Source organism: Schistocerca nitens, chromosome 3 (genome assembly GCF_023898315.1).
Source record: "Schistocerca nitens isolate TAMUIC-IGC-003100 chromosome 3, iqSchNite1.1, whole genome shotgun sequence".
Taxonomy (NCBI): domain Eukaryota; kingdom Metazoa; phylum Arthropoda; class Insecta; order Orthoptera; family Acrididae; genus Schistocerca; species Schistocerca nitens.
This window is the reverse complement of record NC_064616.1, coordinates 232,648,297-232,665,278: the sequence shown is the minus strand read 5'-3', so window position 1 is coordinate 232,665,278 and position 16,982 is coordinate 232,648,297. Positions and strand designations below refer to the sequence as shown.

At 40.2% G+C, this 16,982-nt stretch overlaps 1 protein-coding gene across 11 annotated transcripts in view; it reads right to left on the bottom strand.

Annotated features, from left to right (window-relative positions):
- The window catches only part of LOC126248194 (delta(14)-sterol reductase LBR-like), a 382,264-nt gene that overhangs the window by 203,272 nt on the left and 162,010 nt on the right, over positions 1 to 16,982 (bottom strand). For 8 of the 11 annotated variants that reach the window (XM_049948977.1, XM_049948978.1, XM_049948976.1 and 5 more), the window contains exon 7: positions 13,629 to 13,709. The exons of the other annotated variants lie outside the window; for them this stretch is intronic. In XM_049948977.1, the coding sequence (XP_049804934.1) occupies positions 13,629 to 13,709 (81 nt within the window). The remainder of the gene's footprint in view (positions 1 to 13,628; positions 13,710 to 16,982) is intronic. 11 annotated transcript variants of the gene reach the window in all.

The following is a 16,982-nucleotide window of genomic DNA, read 5'->3' as shown; positions in this document are numbered from 1 at the left end:
CGTAGAGGGAGACCAAGAGATGAATACACTAAGCAGATTCAGAAGGATGTAGGTTGCAGTAGGTACTGGGAGATGAAGAAGCTTGCACAGGATAGAGTAGCATGGAGAGCTGCATCAAACCAGTCTCAGGACTGAAGACCACAACAACAACAACAACAACAACAACAACATACTCGACTGTAACTGCGGGTGGTGCAATGCAGTTTTAGTCTCATTGTTGTGTTCTCTGGTAATGCATGATCACAGTGTACACCACATTGCCTAGTGCGTGTGTCTCTTAATCTATGATTATTAAAGTAAGAGATAAATTAGACTTGCTTCCCTGCTCGTGGGTAAGCTACCACCATGTGCCAGAACCACCTTGGGTTATTTGGGCTAGTTAGTGCCTGCCTTGTGATAAAGGGCTAACCCCCAACAAGAATTAAGATCTAAAACTATGGTTAGAGCTGATAGCATGAAAAGGTTAGCACTTGTTGAGTATAAGTCATAAGATCTCATATGGGCTAATTCCTTCTTTTAACCCCTTAAATGCTGTGGACGATTTGATGTGTCATGCTCCACTCTACTCCACATGTTTATATGTCGTGTTATGCCAACCTCTCACCGCTGCATACAACTTAATTTCACATTCCAACATACATGCCTCTTTGTATGATATTATTTGTGAAAAACCTCATTTTCATATCTTGAACCATTTATGAAATGTGATGATTGTTGTGACCACACTATTCGCGATGTGCAGTGACAGAAGTGGGTACATGTGCATGTCTGTCCGTTGGATATAAAAATCAGTAACTCATGAATGAAAGGAGACATCATTCTGATCTCAACTTTAAGTAAAGTGGTTTGAAAGGTTCTCGAAATCACCACGAGAGGTCAGCACTAACGCGAGTTGTTCACATGATATTCATTGGACTGTTGTGTGTAAACACATGCCACGACAGTGCTGTTGCAAGAGAGCTTTGGCAGTGACGTGACTCTGTTGTCGTTCCCGCGTAGTGATTTGCAAAGATGGAAAAACTCGAGATTTGAGCAGTGATTAAGTACTTCGTATAGAAAGATATGAAAGCAAACGACATTCATGCCAATTTCCAGAACACACTGGGAGACTCTGTTCCTTCATATTCAACTGTTGCCACATGGACAAATTAATTTAAATTTGGTCGGGAGAGCTTAGATGATGATCCGCGCAGTTGTCGGCCAAGATGTGTCACTACTCCAGAAATCATTGCAAATGTGCACAAAACTGTCATGGAGGATGGCCGATGGAAAGTGCGTGAAATTGCTCACACTTGCCAGATGTCATCTTCATCTGAAAGGGTATCTGCCCTGGTAGCTGAATGGTTGGTGTGACGGAATGACGTGCAAGGGGGCCTGGATTCGATTCCCAGTTGGGTCGGAGATTTTCTCCGCTCAGGGACTCGATGTTGTGTTATCATCCTCAAGTTCTATCCCCATCGATGCGTGAGTCACCAAAGCGGCGTCAACTAAAAAGACTTGCACCAAGCGACTGGTCTACCCAACGGGAGGCCCTAGCCACATGACATTTCCATTTTCATCTGATAGGGTATATCATACTAAAAGTTAAGAATTAGAAATGAAAATATCTGCAAGGTGAGTGCCGCTACTCTTGATGCTGGATCAAAAATGCATGAGAATGGACATATTGGAACAATATTTGGCCCGTTTTAGGAGAAACGAACAAGATTTTTTTGCGTCAGTTTGTGACCACAGATGAAACTTGGCTGCACTACTATACCTCAGAGACAGAACAACAGTCAAAGCAGAGGAAACATGCTGATTCTCCACCAACAAAGAAAGCAAAGACAATTCCTTCGGTGAGAAAGGTCATGGCATCAGTGTTCTGGGATGCGAAAGGTGATTCTGTTTGTAGATTATCTTCCAACTGGGCAAACAATTACTGCAGATTACTATGCTAACCTCCTGGACAAACTGCAACTAAAGATACGTGAAAAAAGGTCAGGTTTAGCAAGAAAGTAAGTCATCTTCCATCAAGACAACGCACACCCACACACGTCGTCACCATGGCAAAATTACACAAACTAAGGTATGAATTGTTGCCACACCCGCCTTATTCACCTGATATGGCGCCATCAGACTTCCATCTCATCCCAAAACTGAAAATGTTTCTTGGTAGATGAAGATTCACTTCAAACAAACAGTTGATAGCCGGAGTTGACAATTGTTTTTGCAGCCCTGGAGGAAACTCATTTTCGAGATGGGATCAAGGCACTGGAACATCGTTGGACCAAGTGCATTAATCTACAAGCAGACTACATTGAAAAATAAAAAAAAAGTTTCAGTTACGTAAGTACTTTTTTCTATTCTTTTCCAAGAACTTTTCAAACCACCCTCATACCTACATTTCATACACTGCATTGTATGAGCTAAAATCAATCATTAGCAAAGTTTAGGCAATGCCTTTTTACCTCTGCAAACTCATTAAAATATCATGCAATGTTTTGCTTAATTTGGTGTAACTATGGTATATAACAAAAAGAAATACAATCCTTTCTCAAGCAAAGATGTCAGAGTGTAAGATGTTCAAAAATATTTTTTTTTTCCACTCAACAGTTTTCTTAAAATCGGATGACAAGTATTTCATAGTGCACACAATGCCGTCTCTCAGTACAGGTAACAGCGTCTGGCGAGGAGTACAGCCCTAACAAAGCCACGCTCTGCTGTGAATGTAGAGGAATGTCTGTAGCAATGGAAGGCTTAAGTCACATTACAGTCATTTAGACGAGATAGGTCAAAGAGCATTTTATATGGACAGTGGTTTGGGTGTGGCTGAATCAGTGGCCACTAACCTGTCTGTCCTAGAAATCATCATTGCTAACTTGGTGTTTGGTGGTACGTATTTCACATGTAATTAATCCTGCTATTTGGGTGGTGTGACCATAGCCCGTGAAGCTTCATGTCCAACACAGTTAAGATTGGTGCCTAAGGTTCACTTATTAAAGAGTTCAGTTAAGTATAACACGGGAGTATACTGTTCATCGAAGAATTATTGGCTGTAAATGTCACATCTTCATGTGGCATCACCTAATAGTGAATTCTAAGCAATGTTTCATTATCAGAAGACTTTTCTGAGTCTAATAATTTTTAAAATCACTCAATAGTGTGCCTAACAAGAGCTTATAATGTTTATGTTACTTAGGGAATTTATAAGCTTGGTCAGTTTATTGTTTTACTGATTGCATTTGTAAAGACCCAGTCTGCCAGTTTAGCAATGCTGACAGAAGCAGATAGTGCTTGAAACCTAGCATATTACTTATTTAGCTTTCTGTTACAGAGCAAGGTTGTTTGTTTCCAATTGATTCTGCCACAAGTGCTCTGGCAGTCCTGCTGCTCCTGTCACATTCATGTCGCACTAGCAGTGACTAGCTCTGGCACCTGGTGTACAGCCTACTTCCACGGATGTCACAGGTTTGAGATTTGGGAATTAGAAGTCCTTTTACAGTTGTAAAGTTGAAGATATAAAATTAACAAAGAAAGGAACCTAATAATAATAGAAAAATCCTAGTGCTCCACTCCCAAATCACATTACACTGGATTGCAGGACAGGACTGATAGCTGTAGAGAGTGGTTAATCATAATGGGAGACTGGGGTGGGTTGTCCTGAGAGACTCTTAGGAACCTGTCTAAAGCTATCTGGTGTGTTTCAGTACGTGTGTTCAATTCATACAAAATCCCCAGCTACTGAGAAGATAGGAGCTACAGTATGAGTTGTGGATCAGGGGAGGTAACTGTGATGGCACCGTAACTGAGTAACTTTAGTGGCTAAGACAGGTGACGGTAGTTCTGATCATGATCCCACATGATATGGTTAAAAGGGTGAGAGTGGAATGGCCCCAATGTTAGCACAGCAGCGTAGACTTAAAGCTAGATTAATGGTAGACTTGAAGCTAGAATAAAGCATTATCAAAATAGACTGCAGGATTTAGTCGACAGGAACAGGTGCTCTGTACCGAACAACTGAGATATCAATTAAATGAGTTGAGTGAAGGGGTAAATGCATGTGTGGGGGAAGGTTTGGCGCATTGCAATATTGAGTGCAAAGGTCAAGGGTGGATTAGCTGCCAAGCATTAAGTGTGTAGCCAGTGTTAATTAGGAACAGAAAAACAGACTCCTAAGTGAATGATCAGTTGGTTGGGTTGATGAATTACAGGAGCAGATACATGAGTATGTGGGGGAGGCTAAAGGTAAATTGCAAGACAGAGTACAAAGACCAAATGTGGACCAATTATCATAACTGAGCGACAAAGTTATGATACTAAACAAAACTGCCAACCCACTTCAGGATTTTGTTAAAATTACACTATTCTTTAATGACAACTCAAATATAGTTGACTTCTTGTCTATGGTGGTGATTCTCTAGAATAAGGGTTAGATGTTGGGACTGAGTGACCAGGAATTGTTATCTGTAACTGTCACACAAGTTTAGGAGGTGTTGTTGTGGTTTACCGAAAGAGGCAATCTTAGGAAGCCGGTATTACTGTGGATACAATTCTCATTACAGTAACGACCAAGGGTTGAAAGAACTACTTGCTGATAATATTTGCAGACTGAAGCAGAGCATTAAGGCCCTGAGTCTCAGATTTAGTGAGTGGCAAGTCCTTGACGATATTACTGAACATTTAATCCTAAATAACAGATAAAGAGCCGTCTTATGTCAAAGACCAGCCACCTGACCTTTAGTCAGGCACAATGAGAGTGTGGAGTACAATGACCAAAGACAAGGTCAATTGTCAAGAGATCCCTATGGAAACGGGAGAGACTGGCAGAATGTACTCGGGAGGTCGAGCGTGAAATGTTTTTGATGTAACAAGGAGGGCCACATTAGATGTTTTTGTATACAGTCCAGGAATAGTGAAAGATGACAAAGAAACAAGTGTTAAGTTGGGCAGCTTGTGTCCAATGAATAATGTGAGTTATACACACTGACCAACTAGAACATTTGACCATCGACCTACTATCAATATGAACCCATCCAGGAGATAGCAACGTCACCTGGCGAGGAATGACTGTTAGTCAGACATACGCATGGTATACGTAGTATCAGTGAGCATGCCGACTGTGTGTAGAATGGAAAGGGCGCTCGATCTATCGGAGTTTGACTGAGGGCAGATTATAATGACCTGGAGGCTCGGCATGAGCATTTCAGAAACTGCACAACTTGTTGGGTGTTGAAGGACTGCTGTAGTGAGTGTCTTCAACACATGGCAAAACCGAGGTGAAACCACATCCAGACATTGTTGGGTTGGGCGGCCACCCCTCATTACAGATGTCGGACATCGCTGACTGGTAAAAACAGGACAGGCAGCAGACTATAGTGGAACTAACATCAGACTTGAATGCTGCGCAGAGTACAAGTTTGTCTGAACATGCAGTGCACCAAACATTCCTAACGATGGGCCTCCACAGCTGACGGCCCATGCACGTGCCAATGTTAACACCATGACATCGGCAACTATGACTGAAATGGGCATGTAACCATTGGCACTGGGCGTTGGCACAGGGGTACAGCATTGCACAATCTGATGAATCCTGATACTTTCCTCATCATGTCTATGGGAGGTTGCAAATCTGTCGTCTTTCAAGGGAACAGCTCCTTGACACCTGTACTGCGGGACGGATACAAGCTGGTAGCAGCTCCTTTATGCTGTGGGGAACATTCACGTGGGTATCCATGGGTCCAGTGGAGTGCGTGCAAGGCACCATGACAGTCAAAGAGAATCGTACACTGTTTGCAGACCACATCCATCACTTCATGACGATCATGTTTTCAGACAGCAATGGCATTTTTCAACAAGATAATGCACAATGTCACAATGCGAGGAGTGTGATGGAGTGGTTCGAGGAACACAGTGGCGAGTTCCAATTGATATGCTGGCCCCCAACTTGCCAGGTCTGAAACCATCTAACACATCTGGGATGTGACTGAATGTGGTGTCAGAGCTCATCACGCTGGTGTAAATAAAACTTTTGTTAGAGTTGCGAAAGATGGAATATTTCTCAATATTACATACAGCACTTATGTGGTACTTAAATTAAATGAGATATTGTTATACAGTAAATTTTATATGAAATTTAGGTATCTTGTCCAAATTTCTTTCTCAACATTGTGGCAACTAAAATCGACCATACGGAAAGTATACGCTATAGACTTTTACCTCTGCAAACTCTTCAAAATTTCGTGCAATGGTTTACCACATATAATGCTGCATAATAACTGTGTTGAACATCGAAACAAAATTAAGTCATTTATCAGGGGAAGGTATCAGTCAAGAAGATGTGTAAAAATCTAATTTTTGGGCCAAATAGTTTTCGTGAAATCGAATGATAAGTGTGTCAAAGCAGTCTGAACACCATGTATCTGCACAGGTGAGCAGCGCAGTGACAAAATCGCGCACAGCGCGGAATGCGGGGAGCACGTCTTTGTAGCAGCGAAAGGGTTAATGCGGCGGTGGTGGCTTTACTTCTTGAACTGCGTGCTCCCCCCCTAAACGTAAGTTTGCGAGCTATACTATACTATGGCACTGCTTCTCTTGGCGCGTGCGTCCTGTGCAACTGGCAATGCAGCAATCTCCCGTGTCTGGGCGGGCATGCGCGAGCCGCCAAGATAAAAGAATTGAACTATAACACTATCAGATATTGGTGTCTTGTTGGTATAAATATGCAATTGGGTTGTGATTGTTCTACGAAATGAGCGAAAAAAGTAAGAACTCTGTTGCTAAAGACTCTTATCAACATATTTTAAAGCTACAGAACTCCTAAAACGTTTGCGGAATGGAGCTGAACATCTGAAGTAATTCAAAAGTGTTTTATGATTTACTATCAGTAAGCTTTTCATTATAACATGGAACACTTTTTCAATACGACGTGTGCATGCAGTTCCACAGTGCTTTGAGATTCAAAAATATCAGAAAACATAACGAGTGTGTGTCCATAAGAGAGTTCAATAATATTGCGGCACTCTTGGAACTTTTGTATCAAGAAAGTGTCGAGAGACGACTGGATGTTGGTTTTTGTCTTTCTGCAGCAACTGCAGTTATTGTAGCAATGTATTATGCACAATTTAAAACAAATAGCTCACCTGCATTGCTGTCCATGACCGAGGGAGGATTACAACACACTACAGACATGTAACAGCCAAAGAAATTTCGAACAAATGGGGTCATGCGTTTCAGGTGATGTTATGACACAAAAAGAAAAATCATCTTTTGAATGTGATTTGGGGAGCAATGCAAACATGTAATCACAATGAATTATTTACCACAAGCTACAGCGGAATAGATGATTTCTTAATTTTTGCTGAAGATTGCGAGTAGAATGTCATATACCGTTATCATGAAATGAAGACATTCTAAGTTTCAATAACCACCTTTTGCAGCACAGACCATTGCGAGATGGGCAGGAAGAGAGTCAGTGAGGCTCTGGAAGGTACTGACACCGATGTGGAGCCATGTCAACTCCAGTGCCATGGCCAGCTGCGTTAGATTTCTAAGTTGAGGATCCATGGTGTGAACAGCCCAATCAAGGTGGTCCCACAGATTCTTGATTGGATTTAAATCCAAGGAATTTCGAGGCCAGAGAATACAGCAAACTTTTCCTGGTGTTCTTTGAACTGCGTCCATACACTACAAGCTGTGTGACATGTTTCATTGTCCTGCTAATGATGCATGTAGGGGTAGACATGGCCCCTGAAGATATATGCACACCTATGTTGATCCACTGTGCTTCTCGAATGGCGAAATCATCCAGAGAATGGCCTCCAGCCTGGACCCTACCCAATCATTATTGCAAGGTGTTTACTTTCAGATGCTTCACACTGTACACACCACCAGCCATCTGTACGGTGTAACATAAAATGTGATTCATCTGAAAAGGCCACTTGTTGCCACTCACTGGGCATTCGGTTGTTGTATTGGCAGGCAAATTCCAGTCTTTGTTGCCAATGAACAGCGGTTAGCATGGCTGTATGAATCGGACATCTGCTTCGCAGGCCTGTGTGCAGTAACATTCACTGAATGGTCGTTAAGGAAACACTGTTGGTAGCCCTTTGGTCCACGTGGGCAGTCAGTTGTTCAACAGTTGCATGTCTGTTTGCCCATACGTGCCTCCGCTGCTGTATTTCACCTCTGTCATCTATGGCCTGCCTCGACACCAGTTTTGGACAGAGGCATTTTGCCATTCATGCCATACTTTCGCTGCAGCAGCACGCAAACAGTTTATAAACTTAGCCATTTTGGAAATGCTTTCACTCTTGTCGTGAAAGTCAATGACCATACTGTTTTGGATGTCCAATACATCACTCCATTTCTGCATTTCAACAATGACTGCATTGTTTTCTGCATCCCCCTGATCCACTTTATATGCCCTCCATTGTTAGTGCGGCCACATGCCATCTGTGAACAGTTATTGCACACTGATATTTTAACAGATGGTGGTCACATTAATGTGACTGGACCATGTATTTCCTTCAGTGTCACAGCGGCAAATCTTCAAAAATCGAATCAAGTTTCTGATGAGGCATTTTAAATAAAGAGTTCTCGAAACTAATTTAAAAGTAAAAGGCACATTTGTTTCATAAAGGACAAAGAATTGGAGCAATAAATGTCTTATTCATGTAATTGAATAATGTTTTGAATACTATTTGTCATTCACAAATAACAAACAAAATTATCTTCATTCATTGTTCATCATTTGTGTACATTTTGTCCAACTCTGATTGCAGCAAACTGTAACACACATGCGTACACTGCAAATTCGCAGCCTATGTGGGAGAGATTGCAAGCCAGTGATGTACACTCACTTGGCTTTGGGATCCAAGTGGCCATGTAAATAAGTTCACCCAGCTTTCACTGAGCGAGACAGCTTTCTCTCTCTCTCTCTCTCTCTCTCTCTCTCACACACACACACACACACACACACACACACACACACACACACACACACACACACACCAGGGCCTATACGCAGACAAGGAAAAAAAAATTCCCGGATTTCCCGCTTAAAAATACACTTTCTCCAGGGTGAAAACACGCTTTTTCTGTGTTAAGTGACAGTAAATTTTCCCTTATTAATCCTTTAAATACTTACGGTTTTAGACAGAGTTGTAGAATTTCCTGGCACTTTAGAAAACAAAACTCAGAGAAAAAGACACATTTTGGAAATGTCTTTGATGTGCAGCAACATGTACGCTGCATATTTTCGTATAACGAAAGTATACATTGGAATTCCACCAAACACTGCATGTTACTTTCCGAATCATTGAAATCGAGATTGCGATGCGCTTCTGTAAGCCAGTCATAGCTCATGTCATGTGATTTCGCCAGCCGATGACAGCAGATATTCAGAGCATAGGGCACGTGATGTAGTCAGCCAACAGCAACACACTGTTAAGTACCACTAACACACAAACAGGGAAAGTTAACAGTTTAAATTAATACACATAGTGTTGTTACAAGAAAAGCAAAGCTTCCACATATACTATTGGTCTCTAAGGTTAATAAGCTGCAAGAGAAGCTAAGCTTTTGCATATGTTGAGCTTTTTTGTGTGTGTTACACTTCAAGATATATACACAAATGTGGCAGTAAAAGTTTTAATAATGACAAATGTCTGATCTTCAGGGTTCAAAATTCTTCTAAATGGCTCGTCATCAAAGAGTTGATTTTTAAATGAGAGTCAAACACCCTGTGATTGAAGAATTTCATGGTAGATTCTCGCACATAGTTCAACTTACGTAAAAGGATATTTACTTTGAAAGTAACACTTTTCAAACAACGATTTGCAATATTTTCCCGCAACCTGTTAGAAATAGGTTTGTTTCAGCAGTTGCAAGAGAGTGCAGATAACAGGCGACACCGAACTTGCGCAGCTACCATGACCTAGGAAGCCCATATATACGTACGTGTAAAAATATTGAATGATCATACATTATGTCATAAAAGAAACAAGACATCAGAGGATACTCGAAGAGCATTGGAATTTCATGAACCATACTAAAATGTGCACATTTAAATGGGACATTTGTATGTCCAGATTCCCAATGAAGTAGAGCTTGACCTGAAATTAAGCTTTTCAGTGTGGTTTTCGGGATGTAAATTTTCTTGAAGCACCAGTACTATATTATATCATGTTTGGTTCTTTATTATGGCATAATGCCTTTTGTGCTAGAAGATGAAAATGTGCCCTTGAAATGCAGTCAACAGTTGAAACTAGGCATTAGTGTGGAATTACACATTTCGTTTCAACTACATTGACTGCCTCTGTGGAACAGGTTAATAAAAGCCAAATTTCATTAGCAAACAGACAAAAATAACTTCATTGTTCTGAAGGCGATTAATGCTTGACTGTCAGAAAGGTGGAAATAAAATAGAATCTGAAACTAATGACATATTTTAGCCTTCCGTAATTATGTGAATGTATTTTAATTCACTTGATAGCTCCCGGATACAGATATCCATTTTGCTTTCATTTGACATGAGAGTAAACAAACAGAAAACAGCAAAATCACTAAATGTAAACGCGGGTCACGTGGAGACTACCCACTATAACTCAGACAGTCCCGGATCTACGATATTTGCGAACCGGGTCAATACTAAAAATAATCGAATTTTCAAAAATATGTTCATCTTGTAGTGCACATCTTTCTGAGAAGTCTGAAACATGAAACGTGTGTTCGAGGAAATGTACGACATGTATGCAAAAGTGCAGTGCCACACCTCTTCATAAAGCATTCTTCTATTGCACGTCACTGTATTTCTCTCTGTGGAATGGAAACTTGTATATTTTCTAATGGATGCCATCAAACTATATTCTGGACAGTGGAAATTTAAACGTCCTGTGGTGCCTGTCCTGCTCCCAGTCGGCCAGTTTGACAGTGGCAGCCTGCTCCTCTTTTTTTTAAAAAAAACTCGATAGCAGATGGGATTATTTGTAATCGGGAGAACAAGAACTCTTCAGAAAATTTGCACTCTTTATTGCCTATTAGCTAATAACTTGCTGTTTACTGTGAAATGAAATTAAATATAGAATACATAAAACCAATAAAGACAAGAGACAAGCAAAAAGGTACAAATTTCTTCAATCCTTAGCTCGTAGCATTTTTTCTCTCTAATCTTGCTACAGCATTACATGGCGTGCTTTCCTTTCTGTGAAAGTTCGTCAAACGTTTTGCTACAAGAAAAATCAAAATATCATTATCTAATATTCAAAAAGCTGTTAACACAAATAATACCCAAGACTGGTGTGGTTTCTCGAACTGATTACGTCGATTTTGTCACGGTCTGCTAGATAAAACAGAATAGGTCTTTCTAATACTGCAGCAATTTTGTAACACACACCAAATAAACGAGACTGCTTTGGCACAAATGGACATTTTTATAATATGACAGAATATAATTCCCGAAGTACCAATATCAAATGCTTGTTAGGCCTGCTACAAGAAAAAAGCTTTATGTTAGGAAATAGTTTCACATTTCATTCATACACACCAGCTTCTCAAGAATGAGATCTAAAATTAGTATTAAGAATTTTTTATATAAATTCGGAATCATCTTATTCTTCCATAATTTGTGTGATGTCCCCGTTTCTTCTCCTTCCTCGTTCTAACAAACAATCTTGTCATCACCAATTCTGCAGCTATTCCTGTCATTATCAAAATTTGTTCACCGATTAATTTCACTAAGCCTGCCAGAATCACAGGTTTAGTTATCCCACAATTATTTTCCAGTTAGGCGTTATTACGAGTTCGTACAACACATTTTCTGCGTTACTTACAGAATAGAACTTACGCGGCTGCTAGCCAGGGACTTTATAACTGGTCCTTACTAGTGTAGCCATCTGGCCAAAAATTTTCTGTCATAAATTCGTTTTCTTGGATACACTGAGAAGATAATACATAATCTTTCTCACCTGCTATTCCTGTCAGTTGTTTGTTTCCATTCTGGTAGTCTGAATCTATGGATTTCGCTAGTAATTGTAACAATGTGGATCATTCACAAACCCAATCAACCACATAATCAAACAGTGATTTGCATTCGTCCATTTGGCTTTACTCCGCGCAGCTCGTATAGCCCCGACCCCTTGTGTCTCCGGAAAGTTCATTTCTAGATGTGACAAGGATTCTCCTAACAGTGACGTCACGTACACTATACACACATTCAAAAATAGATTAATGATTTATACCGAAATCAACTTAAAATGTGTTCAAAAACCAACAGGGAAGCCTTTCAAAATCATATGAATAATAGACAGACAAACGTGCGCTGAATGCTACGCGCTTTGTGAAACAAGTGTTTTTTACTCAAGAATATGAATTTGCCCCCCCCCTTTTCCCGCTAGCATCTAGCTGCTTGCTGCAACTGATTGCACAGCCAACAGCCACATTCCTGCTCAAACACGCCTCAAATGCGCATGCACATGAGCCCGCTCGTAACTGCTAAGACAAATCTAATGTAAAGAGTTGAGACTTCACGTTCATCAGAGGCAACTTGTTGTTATGATGCATTGCATAGTCTTCCTAAAGCCTTTGACACATTTTGCTGTTGGCAGATGCTTGCATGAGCAGTGTGTGTCGTCGTCGTATATGGTGCTTTTCCTTTGGAATTTAAGTTATTTTCATTTTTTTCTTTCGTTTATCTTTTGTTGTTGAAGTATTATTCTGCAGTAGCGGGGTACAATAATATCCTTTGTTAGAGTATCGGTTCTTACCAGTCAAAATTACAAAAATTTAACTGAAGAATAAAACAATGAAAAATTCCCAGAATTCTAAAAAATTCCCGGTTTTCTTCCAGATGAAAAAATTCCTGGGTTCTTCCCTGATCTCCCGGTTGTCCCGGGTCATACACACACGCGCGCACCCACACACACACACACACACACACACACACACACACACACAAAAGCAGTGTAAATAGCACGCATATATGCAACACATGTGCAATACTCTAGTCTGGAACTCTGCATTACAGTGACTGAAAAACAAAATCTATAAATATTTTTAGACCACACTGAAACTCTTCCCCTAGCTGTGCAAATAGAGTTATTTTTGGTTCTGCTTATGCCAAGTATTTTCCCAGTGCTATCTGTAGAGTTGTCAAGCATGGGTCACACAGCTATGAATGGCAATGAAAGGTCATAATCAAAATTCTGGAGATTTCATAATTATCAAATTGGATGGGCAAAGAAGAATAATGTTGATAAACACTTCAAATCAGAGAAGCACTCTGTTCACCAGTGGGAAAATACCGCTGATTCTCAAAATAAACCGTCATCGGCTGGAAGCTTAAACACAGCCAAAAGAAGGAAACAAGGAGAGACCTTTGCGGGGAGGGGGTTGAAATTTTTGCAAAAGCAAACATTAGAGTCAAAAAACTCCCAAATCACCACTTCTTTTTTAGAAAATAAGTAAACTTTGAGGCTTTGCATTTATGTTCATAGCACAACAACCCTTTAAATTTATAAGTCTAATCATTTACAAACAAACAAAAGGTTTGATGTTAACTTCATCAAAAACAGATGCTACATTTTCTAGTCCAACTCTGCTTGCAAAGTGACAGTTACAGATCATCAAATACTCTCAGGTATAAAACTTACTAGGCCTGTATGTCACATCTTCAGCTTCTTTTGACACACTAACTGATCTTTCACGTGAAGATGGGTGGGCATCTGCAACACCTGTAGATTTACAGCAAAATTAGGAACTCCGCAAAATATGTTGAAAGAAGTCTATCTAAATATGGACAGTACATACAGACTTACACAGTAAAATCAACACAAGAAACAAACAGCATAAGGAAAACACACACACACACACACAAAAGGAGGAAAAGGACGAGTGATTAAATCTAATGATACTGGGAGGGAAACAAGCAAGGAAAAAGGGCACAAATGGATGGCAAGAGATTGGAATGCTCGAGAGCAGAGTTTGAAGGGTGGGAACGAGTGGGGGTTGGATGACACATGCCCAGCCGGGATGGGGAGGTGGGAATTGTGGTGATAGAAGTGAATGGGAAAAACTGGAGATGATACTGCGGTGACATAATACGGCGTGGGGGGCAGTTTCCGGGTATGTAGAAATGGAAGGGGGGAAGAGGGGGGGAGCAGTAGATGTCTGCATCCGGCCTTTATGCTAGCTTGAAATGCTTGCAGCATACAGTTACACAAAAGTCCGGCAGATAGTAATATATTCATTTTGGATGCAGGGAGCACCTGCATTAGACTTCTGTCACACTCATTCAATCACCCCATACTTGAATGGCCCAAATGTCCACTCTAAGGCTGCATGCAACACTGGAAGCAACTTGAGCTCGTACACAGCATGTGTATTCATCAGACTGTCGCATGTACATTAGGTGACGTAATGGATTCCTGCCTGTAAGACAATTCTCTTTTGCTGAAGCGAAAGTTGAGACAGCAGGAAAGGTGGAAGTACTGGATAACTGGGACGTAGAAGAATTAATTATTAATCCAAAAAGTTTCTACAGTTGGTTGAGAATGACTCGAAACATTCAAGTACATTCTAACGAGTAAGGGGCATACACTTAGTACGTCCAGCAGCTTCCAGAAAATGATATCTTCTTATGAGTGTCTGGAAAGTGAGTTAACATTTACTTTAACATTAAGTGACATGAACTGATGTAAAATATGGACATAGTTTTTAAATGTTACAATACATTTTTTTCTGTTATTGACATGTTCTAGATGCTGCAAACTGACCATTATTACAAAAGTTGGTGGTTGCTTCGTTTTTCTGAGCAATTTTTAACTGTTTCCAAATTTGCTTTGCTGCATGACAGGGCGGCCCTGTCCTCCAAACCCCACAGTACTCCATTCAACCACAGCTTGCTTCCTCCAAGCATTCATACTCTAATATAGCATGTCCAAGCACGGAAAGCTCAAGAATGTATGAAAGAGGAAAAAATCCCCAACCTGTGGACTTCTGCCAGAGACACTGGCATTGGGACAGGTTATGCCAGCAAATTCTGTGGGAGGGTGTGCGTGAACTGAGAAAATGGAGTGGGGATACCAGACCAGGAACTGGGGTCAAATGAAATTCATAAATGTTTCAGTTTTAAGCCTAATAATACCACTGGAGGCAAAGTCACTTTACGCGGCTGAAATAACACATCCCCCGAAACTTGTGGCTTGGCTTGTGTGGCTAAATGACACAGATAGCCATAGAGTAGGTTCAACAACATTGGTGGGTAATTGGTAGAGCTTCTTATAGATGAGTAACATCTTTTCAGTAACAGTGGGAACAACAGTCTGGATGGTTCATTTAGCTGGCCTTTTAACATTAGCCAACATGGTCTTGCTATAATGATCATGCAGCACAGTTGAATGTTAGATGTTCTGTGCGCCTCTGAGTATCACATAATAACAAGGATGGAAAAGTTATGTATCAGGGGCTATAGACTAGTATCACTTCCAAGTAATACTATCATGGAAAATGTAGGAGTTGCAATGTATGTAAAAGTTGGACACGAAGTCAACAATCACTTAAACAAATAGTTTTTTGTTGATCACAATCTACACGCTTGTGCTCACGAGTTCCTTCTGCAGAATACTTCTCCGACACTTTTAACAGCCTACAGATCTCCTCTATGGGATCTTTCAGTTATTTATGAGAAATCTAGATGCATTATTGAGCTACCTGTCAGATAAGAACAGTTAGTAGTTTGGGTAGATTTCAAAGTAGATTTTTTAAAAGATAGGGACAGAAAAAATGAACTAGCATCAGTATTTGGGTGTTTCAATTTAATTTCTGTAGTCAATTTTTCAACTCATATGCAGCATGATAGTAGGACACTGATTGATAACATTTCTATATACAGTTTTCAGGCTGAAATAATTAATGTTTACCCAATTGTTAATGCTCTACCTCATGATGCTAAATTAATGTAAATAAACAATATTGTACTTCACCACTCTGAGGCAGGTTCATACAATTATTAATGAGAATAGGATACATTGTTTTAAAAGAGGTGACATGAGATGATGAATATATAGAAAGAGATGTTACTGTCAAATTCAATTTACATGTGCAATATGCATCACTGGAACAGGGAATTTTTCCCACACAGGGTAAAATACGCAGCTGTTAAACCTCTTCATAAGAAAGGCAACAAGACAGACTTAAAGAATTATTGTTTAATTTCCTTACTGACAGATATTTCCAAAATATTCAAAAAAGTTATGTATTCAAGAGTAGTCTCACACTTGAGTGAAAACAGTTTACTTAGCATATCACAGTTTGGATTCAAGAAGAGATGCTAAAATGAGAATGCTATTTACACGTTCACTCATCAAATAGTAAAAGTCTCAAGTAATAAAATATTGCCAGTTGGCATTTTCTGTGAACTTTCCATGACATTTGATTGTGTAAATCATGTTACTCTCTTACAAAAACTCAAGTTTTATAGAACTGATGAGCATACACACAACTAGATTGAATCATACATAGAAAACAAAATGCAAAAAGTGTGCCGAATGATTCAAACATGTTGGAAGGGTAGAAAGTTTTAGCGACCGAGGAGAGATCACAATGGGAGTCCCACAAAGTTCAATTTTGGGTCCACTCCTATTCCTCATATATGTGAATAATCTTCCACTTAACACCCAACAAACGGAATTGGTACTTTTTGCAGACAATACTAGTGTTATAATAATTCCCATCAGATAGAAAGCAAGAGTAGAAATTGTAAGTGATATTTTACAAACAATTATAAAGTGATTCTCAGAAAATTGAATTGTGGTGTCACCGCTAGACACCACACTTGCTAGGTGGTAACTTAAATCGGCCGCGGTCCTGTAGTACATGTCGGACCCGCGTGTCGCCACTGTGTACTCGCAATCCTAGCGCCACCACATGGCAGGTCACAAGACACGGACATGACCTCGCCCCAGTTGTACGGACGACATAGCTTGCGACTAGACCTACCAAGTATT